Here is an 18,899-nt window from a genome sequence, read left to right as displayed (position 1 = left end):
AACAATAACACCAAAATGTTGAGACTTTTAAAATAATATTTATTTCCATTTTGTTTTAAAAACTAGTTTCCTGTATAACTTCCAAAATATACATGTATAAATAAAGGAAATTGTAAGAGTCTGGAAGGCCAATATGACAATTTTATCAGAAGTCTTTTTTGAAAACAGAAAGGTCATTTTTTTTGGGGGGGGTAGAAAACACTGGATTTTCCTATAGCCTTACACTTTATTTCTGCCCACAGATCTTCTATCGAAATTGATACTCCCACTAAGGTAATGACAGAGGGAAATGAGGAGGTATAGGGAGCATGGCATTGTCAATAAATATTCCCTCTAGGGTCCTGAGCCCAGCTCAACCCTGCTACCCAACTAGATCAGGCTGCTCCCGGGCACCATGCTAGCCCACCTTGGAAAACTCTGCAGCTGCTGCTGCAGCCGTCATTTGGTAATCAGGCTACTCTGAAGGGTTCCTAAACCTGGCCGGGAAGGTTTGGGGTGGAGGAGGTGAGATGATTGGGGAGGAGGGCATTGCTTCTATGAAAGGACAGCCTTAGCTCCTAAGAAGTTAATGAAAATAACTCAGACAAAAACGAGGCCCCTGCATTGTTTTTATGCACCAGAAAGATCACAAAATCTTCCTGGGTCAGAATGGGGGGAAGGCAGGAGCAAACAGCGACACGCCCAGGGGAAAACAGAGTGTGCACCTCACGGGGCACACAGGATATTTCTCCATGCTGGCTGTTCCTCTGGGAGCTGGTGCTGTCGCTCACTTTGTAAATCAGGGGAGGTTTCTTCCTTGATGCAAAATCCCTAGGTTAAATCAGGGCTTGGGGTTGATGGAGATAAGGCTAACTTTAATTGGCTATGCAATATTTTAGGTCATCTCAGACCCCGGGAGTCGCTGCTGCTGGGTTTGCCGGTCAGTCTGTGCTCCTCTGCAGGATCTGATCCAGTAGTTGCTAGAGGGGGTGAAGAGAAAGAAGAAGTGGTGGTTCTGAGTCAGGATCATCAGGGCCGGGGGTGGGGGCTTCTCAAGGATACCTTACCTTCTTAAAGACTTCTGCGCGTAGTCGATTACTCTGTAAAATCACCCTTTTCTTTTGTTCTTCCTTCTTCTTTTTGACTTCAGGCAAGTTATTATATATTCTGAAATGCAGCCAGAGAGTGGGTGAATAGACAAGGCCATGGATCCATTTCTGCATGACAGTCACTAGGGCCCACAGTCAATACGGCCGCACCTCCAAGTTGGTGGTGTCATCTGCAGGGGGACTCCCTCTATCAACACCTAGTGCAACTGATTTAAGAGTTGGGATCATACAACTGGTGCTGAGAAAAGCCTCAGAGATCTTCTAGTCTAACCTCTCATTGTGTCGATGAGGCTATTGAAGCCCAGAGTGATGAAATGATTTTCTAAGATAACCCAGCATATATATCCCAAAGAGATCAAACAGATGGGAAAAGAACCCACATGTACAAAAATATTCATAGCAGCTCTTTCTGTGGTGGCAAAGAATTGGAAATTGAGAGGATGCCCATCAATTGGGGAATGGCTGAGCAAGTTGTGGTATATGAATGTAATGGAATACTATTGTGTTATAAGAAATGATGAACAGGCTGACTTCAGAAAAACCTGGAAAGACTTATGTGGTCTGATGCTGAGTGAAGTGAGCACAACCAGGAGAACATCGTACACAATAACAGCCACGTTATGCAATGACTAAGAATGTTAAACTGAACCCTTCTCAGCATTACAAGGATCTAAGACATCTCCAGAGGCCTCGGGATGGAAAATGCTGTCCACATCCAAAGAAAGAACTGTGGAAGTCGAATTGCTATCACTTATTTTTACCTTCTGTTGAGTTTTGTTTCATCTTTCCGATGGTTCCTCCTATTGGTTTTAATTTTTACTTACAACTTCACTAATGTGAAAATATGTTTAATAGGAATGTAAATGTAAAGCCTATATCAGATTGTGTGCCATCTTGGGGAGGGTGGGTGGGGGAGGAAGGGGGAGAAAAATTTTCAACTCAAAAGCATATGGAAGTGATTTGAATCCAAATCTTCAGCTCCAAACCCAGTATGAATAAATGTCTTAGGAACATAGATTTAGAATCAGACAGGACCTTAGTGGCACAAGTCTAACCCTCTCATTTTACATAATGAGGAAACTAAGGCACAGAGAGGTTGGGACTTGCCCAGGATCAAACAGTTACAAAGCAGCTGAGACAAGTGTAAACTCTATCTTATACACTCCAAGTTCAGCACCCTATTCACTATGAACTTTCTGCCATCATACTACCTTAGAGAAAGGGCAACTGAGGGCACCATAGCACATTGAACACTGGACTTAGAATCAGGAAGACTCATCTTCATGAGTTCGAATCCAGTTTCAGACATGTACTAGCTGTGTGGCCCTGGGAAAGTCACTTAACCCTGTAAAATGAGCTGGAGAAGGAAATGGCAAACCACTCCAGGATCTCTGCTAAGAAAATGCCAAAATGAGGTCACAGAGAATCTGACATGACTGAACAACAACACTACTTTAGAGAAGTGAAAAGACTTGTCCAAGGTAACACAGCTAATAAAGGTCTGAGGCCAACTTGAATCCAGATCTTCTTGATTCAAAGCCTACCAACATGTTGCCTCTTACAGTAAGCAATAACCTAAATTTTAAAGGGAAAACACATTTCTGTTGGCTAACCATATATTGTTGAAATAAGAAATTCTATAAGAATTATTAGTGCTATGACTAGTAATAGCCAGATTCAGTGCAGTATGGGGACAGGGGAAGATATTGGCTTTGGGGAAAGAGGACCTGGGCTCAAATCTTATTCCTATTATTTATTAGTGTGTGATCTTGGCCAAGTCATTGATTTCTTTGGGACTCAGTTTCCTCATCTATAAAAAGAGAGAGTTGATTTAGATACATCCTCAGGTCCCTTTCATCTCTAGCTAGATGGTCCTCTGTGTCTGATTTTCCTTGGGTGCAGACACTCCCAGAGGACTACACATCTCAACCAAGCAAGCAATTCATCAAGCATTTATTTATTAAGCACCTACTATGTGCCAGGTACTGTGTTAGGCTCTGGGGATACAAGCCCCAAGAATGAAAAAAAAAAAATCCCCCCTTCCCAGAAGCTTCCATTCTGAAGGGACAGACTAAGAAAAAGACATATGTGTCTGTATACTATGTACACAGCCTTGTATATGTATATACGGTGTGTGTATATGCACATATATACATTACAGGCATAAACATTTATATAGGTGTATATATATTTATGACATACATATGAAGTAAAAAATACTACAAATAAATGCAAATATATGGATGAATTAGTCAAAGTACCAGAGAAGGTTGAAGAGATGGATGAAAGGGTTTATTTAATGTGAGAGGAAATTAATTTAGAAGCAATTTCATGTGCTCCCAGTATCCACTAAAAGAGAGCTGAAGGCTCTTTGTTAGAAAGAGCACTGGATCTGAAGTCGCAGCAGAGCTGAGTTCAAATCCTGCCTCCTACACTTTTGATCATATGCCCTAATCTCTCTGAAGCTGATGTTAACTAACCTTAAGTGGGGATAATAATCCTTGTACCTCCCTACCTTACAGTGGTGCTATGAGAAAGTACTTTTGAAGCTCCATGTGCTAGAGGAACAAGAATTAATGATATTGTGCAGAAGGAGGGATTCAAAGAGTGCTATGTCCTTTCCCATGGAAAGGGGCCATAGATGCAATCTAGCCTAATCTAGGAGTATACAATGGATCCTCAAGTGCACATTCATATTTTGCTTAGGTGACTCCACCAATGGGGGCTTCAGTACCTCCTGAGGCAGCCCACTCCACTTTCAGAGCACTCTAGTTGTTAAGAAGCTTTTCCTGACATTGAGCCTCAATCTGCCTCTCTAGCTTCCTCCCACTTATGTTTCTCATGCTGCTCTCTAGGCCCCCAAAGAGCAAGGCTCCTCTTACTGACTGTATAAAATTAGGTTTCAGATGGGCTACACAATATTGTCTCATTCCTGTCTGCTGAAAGAAGCTTCCTGGCTCATTCTCAGCAAAGGCTTTTGCTAGTTTCCTCTGATATAATAAATAATTGGAACAAATGAGAAAATCTGAATGTCTTTGCATGATTATTTGTCTACCCTTGTGATATCCAACTGAACATCTCTGCTTCATTTGTTGTTCAGTCATTTCAGCTGTGTCCAACTCCTGATCCCATTTTGGGTTTTTCTTGGCAAAGATACTGGAATGGTTTGCCATTTCCTTTTTCAGCTCATTTTGCATATGAGGAAACTGAGGGAAACAGGGTGAAGTGGCTTGCTCAGGGTCACACAACTAGTGAGTGTGTGAAGCCAGATCTGAGCTCAGGAAGATGAGTCTTCCTAATTCCAAGCCCAGTGTGCTATCCACTTTGCCATCTGGCTGCCCTCCCTGCTTAAGAGTCCTCTGTATTTCTACACCATATGGGAAATAGATGGTACTAAGTAGGATGGGCAGAGTGTCCAGCCACTGCCTCTCACATTGGTATAACCAGATCAGTCTGGGCTGTGGGGATGCCCTACACTATCCCACCTGTGAGAAATCTCCTAAGGCAACCTGGGAAATGCCATTACATAATGGGAATGATTCTCTTAAGGAATCATGGTGGGAAGGAAACCAACCTGAATCTTTTGGCTCCTTGGAGTGGCTCTATCTTTTTCAGGTTGTGTCTGTAAGAGGACCTTGAAAACAGCACCTATCTCAGTGGTCAGAGGTCAGGAAACCCTTGGGTCAAAGCCTATGTCTGAAATTAATCGGCTACATGACCCTGGGTAAATCACAAACTCTGAGCCTTGGCATTCTCATCTGTAAAATGGCCCAGCAGTGCATCCAGCTCACAGGGGTGTTGTAATGGTCAAAAGAGAGAGCATATGTAGAGTGTTTTGCAAACCTCATTGGATACTGTATTATTAAGCTGAAGGCAGCCCACATTGGAAAGCATAGCTGCTTTGTCCGGTAGTCAAGACTCTTGGGCGGTACTCCTGATGCCCTGCACAGAGTAGGCTCTTAAGAAATGTTTGGTCACTGACTGCTTCTAACTAGCTGGGTGATATGAAGTAAGTGAACTGCCTTCTGAGGGCCTTGGTTTCCTCAAGAAGAGCTGTGCCTAAAGAATCATTCAAATGAAACAGATTTGAGTATTTAAGTGGACCAGAAGTTCAACAAAAGCTAACACTGGGATACGGCAGCTGCCCTAGGGGGTGGGAACTTTTCCTTAAAAATAAATCCAGACTTGTGACTTTGTCAGCGCAATGTAAGGAAGTCCCTACATTGGAAATATGCTCTATTGATATAGAGTAGTATTTATATCTCTAACCATCTTATGAAGTAGTTGGGGGAAACGGGGGTCAGTTTGTGTTTGGAAGGAGAACTTGAACCCAGGTGTTCTTGACTTCAAGGTCCAGCTCCAACCATACACTGCCACTGAGTGCCATCTTAGACTGTGTTAATAGAGGTACCAAGATTCTCATGGAGAGTGTACCAGTCACTCCAACCACATCTGGAATATGATGATGTCACCCATCAGGGAGGACGTTGACTCGGTGGAGCTTGGACAGAAGATAGAGACCAGGATGGGGGTGGTGCCATCTGAGAACAGGTAGAAAAACCCAAGACAACACCAAAGGGTAACATAGCTTCAACTACAATGAAAACGACCAGTGCCACTAACATTTATAGCAAGGTTTGCAGGATGCTTCCTATCCAACAGTCCTGGGAGATAGGTATTGATGGTATCATCATTCCCATTGCACAGAAGAGGGTGCAAAGCTTAGCTCAGAGAGGTTGGGACTTGACAATAAGGATCAGGGATAAGGGTTCTAACCTGGGTCTAAGTCTAAGACTCTGCCCGCTTTACCCATTGTGCCCCGCCCAAGCCTTTGGAGGCTATTGTGGTAGAGAAGGTTAGACCTGTACTGGTTGGCCCTGGAAGGCCGAACCATGAGAAAGGACTCGATGTTATCTGAAGTCTCTTCTTTCTCTATGATTCTAACTAATTTTTAATTATTTTGTCTTCAAAACAACAGTTATGATGGATTTTTCTGCTCAATCAACAGGGAGTGGTTTAACCTGAGAAGCATCAGGGAAGAATAGAAGCATGGCTTTGGGAGTAGAAAGATCTTGGTTCAAGCCTCATCTCTGACATCATGACTGCAAAGTCGCTTAACCTCTTGGTATTCTGGACAATTCTCTGAGAATGCTGTAGAGAGAGTGCTGACCTGCCTTAGTAGACACTCCCTTGGAATCCACTTTACCAATGATATCACATAGCCACTCTCTATCCAGTCTGGGGATGGGTTTGACCTAACTATTGGGAGTACATAAAGTGGTGACTCTGCCATCCCTTCAAGAGATCATCCTCTTTGTCCTCCCACCCACAAGCAAACTTCTGGGAAATAAAGCTTTTATGTGCAGGCAGCACCACTATTTCATCATCTCCCATAAAAATCTCAGTTCCTTGTAATCTGGCTTGATCTCATGACTCTCCAAAAACTTCTTTGTCCCAGGTTATGAATAATCTCTTCACTGCCAAATCCAATGGGCTTTTCTCAGTCTTCATCCTTCTTGTCCTTTTCAAACACTCTCTCATTCCTTGGCTTCCATGACACTGCACTTTCTCAGTCCTCCATCTACCCATCTGACCTCTCTTCCACTGAACACCTTCATCATCATTATCCCTCACTGTCCTCCCTCAGTCCAGCACAAGGAGCTCCCAGGTTCTGTCCTGGGCCTTTTGTCTTCTTTCCACATTCTGTTTCTTGGTGATCGTCTTTGCTCCCACAGGTTAAAATCTCACCCGTACAAATCTATGTCGCCAGCCCTCTCATACCTATGCTCTACAACCCCAGCAGCCTGCTTGGCCCTTCTGCTGGTATGTCCCGCAGGTGTCTCAAGTTCAGCATGTCCGAAACATTGCTCACTCTCTTCTTCCCTGGCCTGCCCCTCCTCCATACTCCCCTGACCTTTTGAGGACTCCAGAGGTCACACTTGAGAGTCATCCTCCACTCCTCGTTCTGCCTTGCCCATCATATCCAGCCAGTTGCTAAGTCTTGATTCCAGTCCTACCACACCCCCCATCCCCCCTTTCTCTTCAATCACTTGGTTATCACTTTGGTCCAGGATCTCATCCCCTCTCACCTAGACTACTGATATAACCTCCTTATCATTGTCCTGACTTCTAGTCTCTCTTTTTCTCCCATCGGTCTTCTACAATGTTGTCAAAAGAATCTTCCTAAAGCACTAATCTACCCAAGGCACCTTCCTTCTCCCTACTGTCACTAGTATAATTTAAAAACCCCTCAGCTTGGCATTTAAGAGCCCCTCACAGTTTGGCTTCTGCCTACCTCCCCACACTGATTTCATGCCAGAACTTCCTCTGGTGTTCCACTATTCTATCCTTACTCTGAAGTGGCCTGAGTACCAGGTGTCAGAGAAGATGGCGGCACATCTGGCTGGATGTCCCCTCGTGCATTTCATGCTCACTCTGGTCACCCTGCTCTTTCCAAACTGGGCATTCTATCTCCTGTCCCTCCATCTGTACAGGCTCCTCCTCTCTCTTCACCTCTGTTTCATCAGGTTTTGGATCATGGGACCTCCCATGTCAAGTCTTCCTCGACCTCCCCAGTGGTCAGTGATCTCCCTCTCCTCTCATGACCTCAGACTTATTTCTCTATGTGCACGTCATCTCTGCCCACTAAGGAGGGCAGGCACTGTTTCAGTTCTCTCTTTGTATCCTAAGTACCCGACACAGCGTGTGGCACATAGTAGGCGTCTGATAAATACTTGTTGGATTGAACTGAAAAATGACATTCCCGCTCTAGGCTTGGCAGGGCTGTTGTCTGGCGAAGTACTCTCTAACTCCTAGAATGCTACAGAAATGGGGGCTTTGGCTGTCGTCATTATCATCATCATCATCATCATCATCATTGTCATCGCCATTGCCTTGGCAGGGGGAAGTATTTCCAATCCGGTGGCACTTTGGAGGCCCATGCCAGCTTGCTGGGGTTCAGACTGCTAATAGAACAGGCAAGTTTATCCTCTCTCTCAGTTAATTACCAGAAGCCTCACTGCAGATGATCAAATTTCACCAATTACCAAGTAAACAATTTAACTCGATAAAATCAAAAGGTGGTGCCTGGAAAAGTGTGTTCATTTTTATTAATGCAGATCAGTGCACTATAGATTAGGGGTAATTATTATAATTTCTCATATTACTGCAGATTTTGTCAGACTAATGAAATTTCAGGAACAAGAGCTTTTCCTCCGGTGCTCTGTTATTCAATCCTCACTCTGAGGCTGCCTAAACACCAGGTATTAGGAAAGATGGTGGCAGATCTGGGTGGATTCTGAAGGTGAGACCCTGGGGAAGTGCCTGGGACCGCAGGGCTGTGTTCTTAAGTTGATGAGTCAGCAAGTAGGACTTTAATCTGCTTCCCAAGCTTGGCATGATGGGGCCAGGCTGTGAGCTGTAAGAGGGAATGCGCCAAAGTAACTTGCCTCCCACGTGCACTAGACTTCAGGAAATACAAGGCAGCTGGATGGTGCAGTAGATAGAACATTGGACCTGGAGTCAGGGAGCCCCTTAATAGCTGTGTGACCCTGAGCATGTTTGCCTCAGTTTCCTCATCTGAAAAGAGGGATAATGATAGAGTTGCTGTGAGGAGATGACATTTGTAAAACACTTTGTAAACCTTACAGCATGGTATAAATGCTGCTGCAATGATTATGATTATGGTTATTTTGGTCCTTCAATTTGCACCAGACTTCTGAGATTGATTTTCAAACAGTCTTTGGTTGATGTCAAGAACAAGAAGCAGCCATCGGTTGTGTCTTGTGCCAGCAAGATATTGGCAGGAACAGGGATATTGATATTGGAGAAAGAAAGACTCAGGGCAACATGGCAGCTACCTCCAAGGTGACCGAACTGTCACATAGAAGGGGATGAGATTTGTCCTCTCTGCCCTCTGAAGGCTGGAGGAGGAGCAGGCAGGGAGGCTGCACAGGTAGATTCAGATGGGGTGTCAGGGAAAACCTCCTAATGACTAATTATCCAGAAGCAGAAGGGGATGCCTTGGGGCCAAGAAGGCTTTCTTCCACTGGAGGTCTTAAGCAAGGCTGCATGGCCACTGCTGGGATGTGTAGCTGAAGGCACACCCTTTGCAGGCCAAGGAGGGCCTTCTAACCAATTCAGGGCTTACCAGGAGCTTTGGTCCAGAATTTGGAGTCTGGACCAGACAGAAGCACATTTGTGGTTCTCAAAGTCCCAGTCTGACCATGTCATTCTTCTGCCCACGAGGCTTCTGTGGCTCACTAGTGCCTCTAGGATAAAGCACAACCTCTCTGTTTGCCCATTAATGTCCGCCCAAAATCATTTTGTATATATTGTGAATTTGCCTATCTGTGCACATGTTGTACCTTCCCAGTAGAATGGAAGCTAACGGAGGGCAGGGGCTGGCTCGTTTTTATCACTATCACCCAGCACAGTGCCTGGCCCATAGTAGGGGCTTGATAAAGCTTAATGAATTGAATCCAACTGAATGTGAGTTGAGTCAAGAATTTCCCAGAGCCCAAGGATGGGCTCCAAATTAATCTAAGACCTGCCCCATTCTTCAGATTTGTTTTGGAGCACCTTGGACCTCAGCCGTGCCTCCCTGTGCTATGTCTAGGCTCAGCGTGGCTGATAGATGTAGCCCTGACCTACTGCCTTGGTGACCCTGGAGGCGGTGAGGTACCACATCCTTCTGCCTACCCAGGCTAGGAAGAAAAGGTTCTCTTGTTAGCAGGTATCATCAATCCCCAAAGGATGTTGGCGTCTAAAACACATGGATGTGAGCCACACAAAGTCCTGCTAGTGGGAGCAGGACCCACTTCATATAGAGGGGAGTCCAAACACAAGTCACTCAATACCTTTTAGATCTCATACGCATCTCTTTCTCTGATATGCACCTCTCCTTCGGCTTGAACAAGTTATCTGGAAATAAACACACAAACAAAGCATCAGTTAACACCACCAGGGACTGAATCGCGCACACATCGACAGAAGCATCTCACTAGAGGGCTACTCATTTCTAGTGCTTTGTACAACCCAACCCATCATTATGCAGACTGACATGAATGTCGGGCCAAAAGAGCCAAGGGGGCTTGCCCACCATGGTGAGGATGCCAAGGAGCCCATCGTTGATGCCCTTCCACAGAATTCCTCTTGGGCACACCACCATAGGGCAAATGGACAGCCCCTCCCTCAACTCCCACTTCAAGAGAAAAGGGGGGCTTGCTCTGATGACGGTCCAAACATGGGAAACATGAGGAATTTCCATCTGGGCTCTGCTATTTTGAAGCACTTGTCCTTAGGAAAGTCTCTCTGGACCTCAGTTTCCTTCTCTGTAAAATGAATGGATTGGACTGTTGGTGGAGTTGGGAGTTGGTCCAACTATTCTGGTGAACTATGAGGAAGGTCACTGATCTAGGGGTCCCACCATGGTATACAACCCCCCAGAAAGGAAGATACCAAGGGAACAAGTCAAGGACAAAAAGAAAGACACAAAATGTAGCAAAGTTGTGACAGAAAAGAATCAGAAACAGAGTTGGTCCCCATTGATCAGGGAATGAATGGCCAAACAAGTTGGATGTCCTAACTATGACTTACTGCCTCATAAAACATAGCAAATACGAAAACTTCAGAAACATATGGGAAGACTTAGATGAACTGAAACAAGAGTCAAATGATGCCAAGAAAACAATATCTACAGTGATGGGCTTTTTTTTTTCCTTTTTAGGCAATTGGGGTTAAGTGACTTGCCCAGAGTCACACAGCTAGTAAGTGTCAAGTGTTTGGTCTGAGACAGTATTTGAACTCAGGTCCTCCTGACTTCAGGGCCAGTGCTCTATCCACTGCGTCACCTAGCTGCCCCTATATATGGTGATCTTGACGATACAAGTGCAAATAATACTAAGAGGAGGGAGAAATTTGGTGATTGTTAGATAGAAAGATAGATATAGATATAGACCTGAAAGCCTAAAGTGGTGAAAATGGCACACAAGTGCCATATATGTATATAGGTAGGCATGTGCATGTATATGCATATATACACATACACATAGACGAATATAGATCCGTCTATAAGTATATACATACACATGTATATACGTGTATATAAATAGAAAAGTATATGTACACACACATATGTATACATATCCACGCATCTAGGTATCTATGTATGATATCTTTGGATTTGTCCATGTCAAGTAAGAAGAACTAGCAGTCATTTGCACGTGGCCATTGGGACATTTCAGAGCTCCCGGGACATAAGATTGCTGCAGAGAATGACCTTCCACCAGATTGGTAATTGAGACAGGCATTACTATTCCACCCCAGCTCACATTAAAGCCAAACCCAAGGCAGACAGTGTTCCCAGGAGATAAAAGCCAATTTGGGAAATTGGGATTGTGGAATTAGCATAATTTCCATTGAATTGCAAGCAGGGATCACTGGAAAAGTAAAAAGCCTGACACCTCATTCTGCTTTTGTTTTATTTTCAAGGGGGGGAAAATAAATTTGAGCCATTTCGCCACTGCGGTGCTTTGTCCTTTCAGAATGTCCATGGCTTGCTGAGGAGCAGGCTCAGATTTGAACTCTTTGCACCCAAGCCAATTTTGCTGAGGGGCCTCTCAGCCCTTTATTAATTGCCACACAGCCAGAGGAGCAGGGGGTGGCTCCGGGCTCCTCTCTCAGCACACCCCTCCCCACCCACTATGGGGACACAGTTCTTGAGAGGGTGTTTGCCCTTTGGCAGCTGCTGAATTTGGACTTTGCTGAGAGTCCCAGGCCCAACAGGGATGGATCTGTGGAATTTCAAGCTGCCAGAGGAAGACACAGGGGGTGTTTCCGATTCTCCCACGGGGGCTCTGCTGTAACACTGGTTACTCCACATTTGAACATACTTTGCAAACCACAGAAAGTCACAACAGAGGGGAAAATATGTTCCCAGATTGAGAGATTATTTGGCATTCACAGCGGTAGAAAATGTTTGTTTTGGAGATCTCCGGCTTGAGGCCCAGAGAGAAACAATTTGCAATTAAATAACCCAATCCAATCCAATAAGCATTCATTAAGTGCCTACAACGGTGCTTAGCCGCTGGGGACAGCAGACAAAATGAAAAGTGTCTCCACCCTCAAGAAGTTTACTTTTGACTAATAATATTGACAATTCCACCCAATTCAGCAAGTATTGTAAAAGCTGCTAGTATGTGATGGACATCTTATGAAGGCAACAGTGAAGTCCTCCAGGAGCTTACAATCTATTAATGAGTTAGGTTCCACACAGTCATTCTTTCAGCATAGGCGTATGTTCCACCCAAGAAGAGTAAAGAAGGTCAAACTAGGATCCAAAACAATTACTCCTCTGAACCTCAGTTTCCTCTTCTGTAAAGTGAGAGGGTTGGCCGAGACGATTTCTGAGGTCACTTCGGGCCATAGATGGGAGATCTCATGATTGGAAGGTATCTTCCTGAGATCTTTGGTCTAAGGTGTGATGGGGAGATGACCTCATTTCGTACAGTAAAACGACCTCTACTCAAGACAGACCCGCCTTTCAGTCTCCGTTTGGATACTTACTAACTGGGTGAGCCTGGGCAAATACTTAACCTAAGCCTCAGTTTCTAAAACTGTAAAATGAGGATTCCTATTTCACAAAGGTGCAGTGCAGAAAGTGCTTTAGAAACCTTAAGGTTCTGTGGATGAGACGAGATAATTACCACCTTCTCTGATTCCCCCATGGCCAAAGCCTTAAAGCAAAAGCTCATTTTATATAAATATCTGGTTTTTATTTAGCACCGGGCCTGGCACATAGTCGGTGGCACTTAATAAATGCTAATTGATGTTTTATGAAATTAAAAGTGGTGGATGAAGGAAGACTTTCAGGGGGGCATACAGTCAATCAATCAATCAATCAGCAAGTCCTTAGTAAGCACTTCCTGCATGCTGAGCGGCCGTGCTGAGTACTGGAGATACAGAGAATGAGAAAATAAGTCATTAACACATTTTTCAAAGGAGATTCACATGTCCAAATTCAGTGAACAAGAGGGACAAGGAAACGCGTTGCCAGGCTATGCCCCTCTTATTATTCCAGGCAGATGGAATCTCCTTTTCCTAACATTAGTGGGGTAAATTACTCATTTTTGTTTTTCTGCAAAATCCATTTTTACAGCATGACCTTGGTCTCAAGCCCATTACTGCAGGAAAAATACAGTCCCCATCATTAATTCTACCTGGCAAGGTCTTCTTTATTAACGACTTGCTCTGCAGCTCAGTCCAAGTAAACAGTGAGAAGCCAGTGGCTCAGGGTAGCTCTGGCTGGCCAAGGGCACCAGAGGAGAAAGACAGGACTGAGTACATTACAGCAAAATGAATGAATGGGACACAAATGAGAAGGAATGATTGAGAAACAGTGCAGGATGGCAGACAGAATCCTGGGCTTGGAGTCAGCAAGACCTGGATTCTAATCCTGCCTCAAGCATTGATTAGCAGAACAATGCCGAGGAAGTCACTGTGAGATCTAGTCTCCTCATCCATAAAATCAGGATCATAATAATCCCAACCATATACGGCCGATTCTGAGCTTCAAAGGAAATGTTGGTAAATCAGTTTGTAAATGTCATGTGTTATTATGATGGGAACTGAGGCTGAGATTGAGAGGTGTGCAGAGACGTGCAGACAGTTTGAAGGCTGGGGGAGGCCTGGGTGTTCAGCCTGATGTAGCCAACACCTGATGGGAAGAGGGATGAGGGAGGTCATCTTCTCTCCTCCTCATTGAAATCCCCAGGCCACGTTCTAGGCTCACATTCTCTACCCACAAGCCCTGGCAGGTGGAACGCTCCAAACTAGCTAATGAAGTTTTTATTAAGCGTTGGCTAGGTGGCAGGCACTGTGCTAAGCCACAGGGCCTGCAAAAACAAGGAAATGAGCTACATCTTCCTTTAAGGTTCTAGGGTTAACCTATTGGGATTGGGTGTGGTTTCCTATTTTCTCTAGCTCACAAGCCCCCATCATCGGTGTACTTCCCAATTCATTATCTGGTGATATCATTTCATCAGCCAGACTTCATCAGGTTTTAGAAATGAGTACTTAATATGGCAGAAGTGTTGGAAGAGGACAAAATATTGACCTCAAACTGGAGGCTCACTATCCTACAAGTGCAGTGCCCAGGTGTCCAGGGTCAAGCTTAGAGCACATAAGACTTCCCCAACTCCTCTTAATTCTAGGCCTTTCGTGTTCAATTATTTTCTCTTCATCCTGTATATAGCTTGCTTTATATATACTCATTGGCACATTATCTCATCCATTAGACTATAAGCTCCTCAAGGGTAGGAACGGTCTGTGCCTCTTTTTGTGTCCCCAGTGCTTAGCATGGTGCTTGGCACATAGTAGGTTCTTAACATTGATTGATTGATGCCAAAGGGGTAACTCAGCTCCTGGAAATCCTGTCTTTCCCAGTCATGGGAGTCCCATGAAGTTCCTCTTAAGCACGGCATCACTTTGTGCTGGACTTCTGTAGAATCCTGAAGCTCCCTTTCCTTGGTGAATATAGTCTGTCCTCAGCACTGTCATCAGCTGGTCTTGGACACACCTCTCCAAGTTCACAAAGTCACCTTCTAGTCAAGAGGAAGGAGAGGACAGAGGCCCCCCAAGTGATATCCTTCCAAGGCCTTGGCTGGCAGTGGCCTGCCCTCCATGCTGGAATCTGGATGGGTTTGCTATTTCCTGCAAGCCCCACAGAGTTAGCATGGCAGGATCCCCTTAGCCAGTCCCAACATTCTTCCTACATGCCATTATTTCATTTCCCCCAAAGGCTTGACGTGCTCTACTACTTTTCAACTTGATTAGTTAGGTTAATTCACACTTAGTTTAATGCCTTTTATCACCAGATTAAGGTAGTTACTCTAAGGAGGCTGGGATGATTAGTCTAATTGGCCTTCCTCCCTCTGCCCTTATATCTTCAAGACTAAGGTCTGGTGCACAACCTACAGAAGCCTTTCCTGATCCTCTGGCTATGGTGCTCTCCTCTCCCCCCCAAACTCTTTTGTATTTGTGGTCAGCGAATGTATTCTTCCCAGGAATACACAAAGTATGTGAGCCACAGAGCTCTGGCTTTGTCTTGTATCTTAGCTGCCTAGCACAGTGCTGGGTTCATGGTAGTCATTTAGGGAACACTTGTTCAATTGAATTGAACTAGCTCTCCTCCCCAACACTGGTTTGGATGGCAGAAAAAATCCTTCACAGAACGTCCAAATGCAGATGCCACCGGATGGCCCTTTACATGATTCAGCTCCTGGGAAATGCCTTGGAGGATGGATGGGAAGGTGAGGCTTCTTTGAAATGCTCTTACTGTGAAGCCACCAGAGTCATGGCAGCTACAGTCACACAACCTCGATCAAATCCCAGATCTGCCCTTTTCTTTCTGCGTGACAGCAGTGGGCTGACCGCTTTCTGCTTTCTGGGCCTCTATCCCAGGGCTCTTAACCTTTATGTGTGTGTCATGGGCCCCTCTGGCAGTCTAATGAAGCCATTCTCAGAATAACGTTCTTAAGTGAGTCAAATACATAGGCTTGCCGAGGAAACCAGCTCTTTGGAAATACGGTTATAAAAATATTTAAAAAACTAAGTTCATAGAAACCAGATTAAAAACCACAGATGTCTACTCCCTCATTTGTAAAGTGAGGTATTTGGACCAGATGATCTGAAAAGGATCAGAGCGACTAGGAAGAAGGACGTGGTAACACTAGAGCGTTGTGGTCAGTTCTGGGCATCTCCATTTATAAAGGACATTAAGGGGACGGCAATCAGGAAGGTGAAAGGTCCTTAAGCACTGTTTGGTGAAGATAAATGGAAAGAACTGGGATGTTAAGCCCAGAGAAGAGAAGTCTAGGATTACAGTAGGGCAGGTGGGGGATGTGAGTGTGATCTTCAAGTACATGAAGGGCTGCCGTGGTTAAGGGTTCAGAATTGTTTTACTTGGCAGAGTTGGGGGCAGAGTTGGAAACTAAAGGGCGCGTTTAAACCTGACATCAGAAATCCTTCCAAACACTGAGAGCTGCCCTTCAGGGGAAATGTGGTTTGGCTGGGCGGAGGGACCTCATCCCTTGGAGGTCTCCAAGAAGGATCTGATGGTCACTTGTTGGGTGGGTCCTAACTGGGATCTGCTTAGACGAGGTCCCTTTGGACTCTCATACCGTCCGAGGTCCCTTCTGGCTCCATCTGGGATTCACCTCCAAAGGAAAGAAAACAGGATGCCCCTTTCAAAGAAAAGCAACCATTCTTGGGGATTTGCTTTTCCTCAAAAGAAAGTCCCCAAGCGCTTGTGTACTCTAAGATCACCAGGCTGTTCATTAGGAGGATTTAAAGGCCCGTAAACAGCTGGTGGCCTTGTCACTCTGCTAATTCCATCATGGTTTTCCAGATTTAAATCCAGTTTTGGGGGCATTGTTTCCATTTGGTTCCTCGCAGTGGGGTCTCCCATTTGCTCTGTGTCGTCAACAACCAAAGAGTCTATTCTGCACTAATTAGTCCTCTTGAAATTAAATAGTGCACATCGGCCAGGCTGGGAGAGTGCCTGCCTCCGAAGCACTCACGATCAGCAAATGTTTTGCTGGGTAAACATTCTCATTTTCCCCAAATCACTTGCAGCACTTGGTGAAATCCTGAACTCTCGGATGACAATGACAAATGATAAACAAGTTGTTTGAGAAGATGAGAAGGTAAAGGGAAGCTGTGCAGATGTCTGCATTTAGATGGAAATGATGCAGCCCGCCAATTATCTTCTTGACATATGCCGAGCACCGAAGTCACAGCAGCAACAGCAGCAGTGGGGCATTGGTAATTCTACACCAAGCCTGGAGGGATGTGACCTTCTCCAAAATCATCCTCTTCCATGGCGACAGGGGAATGAAAAATAGGGAATTCCAAAGGAAGCGAGATCTCTCCCATGGCCCTGAAGGCTGAGGCAAAGACTTGGCACTCTTGGAGAGCCTTGTCCCATTTTTGTCTTTGTGTGCCCAGAGCCCAGCACAAAGTAGAGGCCGAGTAAAGGCTTGTTGATTGACTGATCGATGAGGCTGGTGTAAATCATTCCCAGCCAGGAGAGATGAACCTTCTTATAGACGTGCCTATCCATGGAATAGGACCACAGCGGCATCTCTAGTTCAAATTTGAGGACATTTCTGACCCAGGGCTGGAAGGGATGGCAGAGGTCATCTAGATCATTTCCCAGATATCCAAGGTCATATAGCTAGTAAACGACTGAAGGGGTATTGAACCCAAGACTTTTGAGTACAAATCTGTCCCCCTCACCCTTTTCAACAGCACCCTGAATTTAGCTAAGTAAATAATAATAATGTTAATGATATTAGTAGATTGCATTTACCAAGTGATTTTAAAGTGGTGCACATTAATTATCTCATTTGCTCTCCCCAATGTCTCTGGGAAATGGGTGCCATTATTATTCTCGTTTTACAGATGAGGAAACTGAGGCTCAGAAACATTTAAATCACCTCTTTTGGCTCTGGTCTATAATTCTAGCCACCTGATAATATCTTTCTAGATATACAGTAGATTCCAATTTTTTTTTCAGTCTTTAGTTCCTACCATTTTGTGGCATAGTTACCTGTAGTTACCACAGATCATAAATCACAGCATCAGAATATGAATTTAGGTTCATTCTGACCCTCAATTTAATAGTCTTTCCAACACGGCTTGCTGCCTCGAAGTGTTCATTGGATTGAACTGAGCATGTAACACACACACAGGAGGCTGGGTGGGCATGGAGGAGGGGAGAAGGGAGGTGATAAAGCCAAAACGACCAAGATCTTGTGCCAAATGAATGGCATGGTCTGAAGCCTGAGGATTCTTCTAGACACAGGAGTACTAGAGTACACTAAAAACAACAATAATCAATGCTGATTATGCAACAAAGTGGTGCGAACTCGAGATTTAAAAAATTAGCATCTACTGTAAATCCAGAAGATATAATGGAGGTGGCTAGAATTATAGACCAGAACCAAAGCAGACAAGAAATGTCCTTACTGTAGGTACAAATTCCAAAATATCCCTTAGGATTGATTCCGTGAATTGAATTGATGCTATCATATCTTCTACTCATAATCCCAAGATACATGGGATGAAAAGCTTTCAAAATAGAGAGATATAGCTGAAAAAAAAATGAAAACCACACGGGAAAAGGAGAGGCACATGTTATCATAAGGGGATCTGTACCAACGATGCTTCGAGTGAGCCCATAGAGGATGAACTTACATCCAATTACTCTTATTCAATTATAAAAAGCAGTCATCTCATCTACCTGTATAATAATCTGCAGAATATCCAACAGAAAAGGTTAAGAGCAGGAGAGCCACTCATCTCAGGATGTTTCCTATTTGATCTCCCTCAAAAAAGATGAGAAGAGTGAGATAACAGTGATGATGATGATAATGATGGTGATGATGGTGATGATGATGATGATGATGGCGATGATGATGATGGTGGTCGTGATGGTGATGGTGATGGTGATGACGATGATGATGATGATGATGATGGCAATGGTGATGAATAACAACATACACATAGATTTTCAAGCACCTTACACATACCATTTCATTCCATTTTTACAACAGTCCTTTGAGGCAGTCGTGCAAATGTTATCCACAACTTACAGTTGAAGAAATTGAGGTTCAGAGATATTACATGGGTTGTTAAAGGTAACTCGGCTAATAACTGGCCTCCCCCAGCCTCAGGAATTCTTACTCAAAATCAACTGTTATTTTCATTAAATTACAATGACCTCCCTAACCACTCTTCATTCTTCATTGT

At 44.4% G+C, this 18,899-nt stretch overlaps 1 protein-coding gene across 1 annotated transcript in view; it reads right to left on the bottom strand.

Annotated features, from left to right (window-relative positions):
• Positions 1-54: 54 nt before the first annotated feature.
• The window catches only part of CUNH10orf90 (chromosome unknown C10orf90 homolog), a 258,338-nt gene continuing 239,493 nt past the window's right edge, over positions 55-18,899 (bottom strand). Inside the window, exons 7-9 of the mRNA XM_078150690.1 lie at positions 9,947-10,010; positions 1,047-1,146; positions 55-959 (exon numbers count right to left, since the gene is read on the bottom strand). Of these exons, the coding sequence (XP_078006816.1) occupies positions 921-959; positions 1,047-1,146; positions 9,947-10,010 (203 nt within the window). The 3' untranslated portion in view covers positions 55-920. The remainder of the gene's footprint in view (positions 960-1,046; positions 1,147-9,946; positions 10,011-18,899) is intronic.

Source organism: Phascolarctos cinereus, unplaced genomic scaffold (assembly GCF_003287225.1).
Source record: "Phascolarctos cinereus isolate Bilbo 61053 unplaced genomic scaffold, phaCin_HiC Scaffold_3;HRSCAF=262, whole genome shotgun sequence".
Classification (NCBI taxonomy): Eukaryota; Metazoa; Chordata; class Mammalia; order Diprotodontia; family Phascolarctidae; genus Phascolarctos; species Phascolarctos cinereus.
This window is presented reverse-complemented; position numbering and strand designations above follow the sequence as displayed.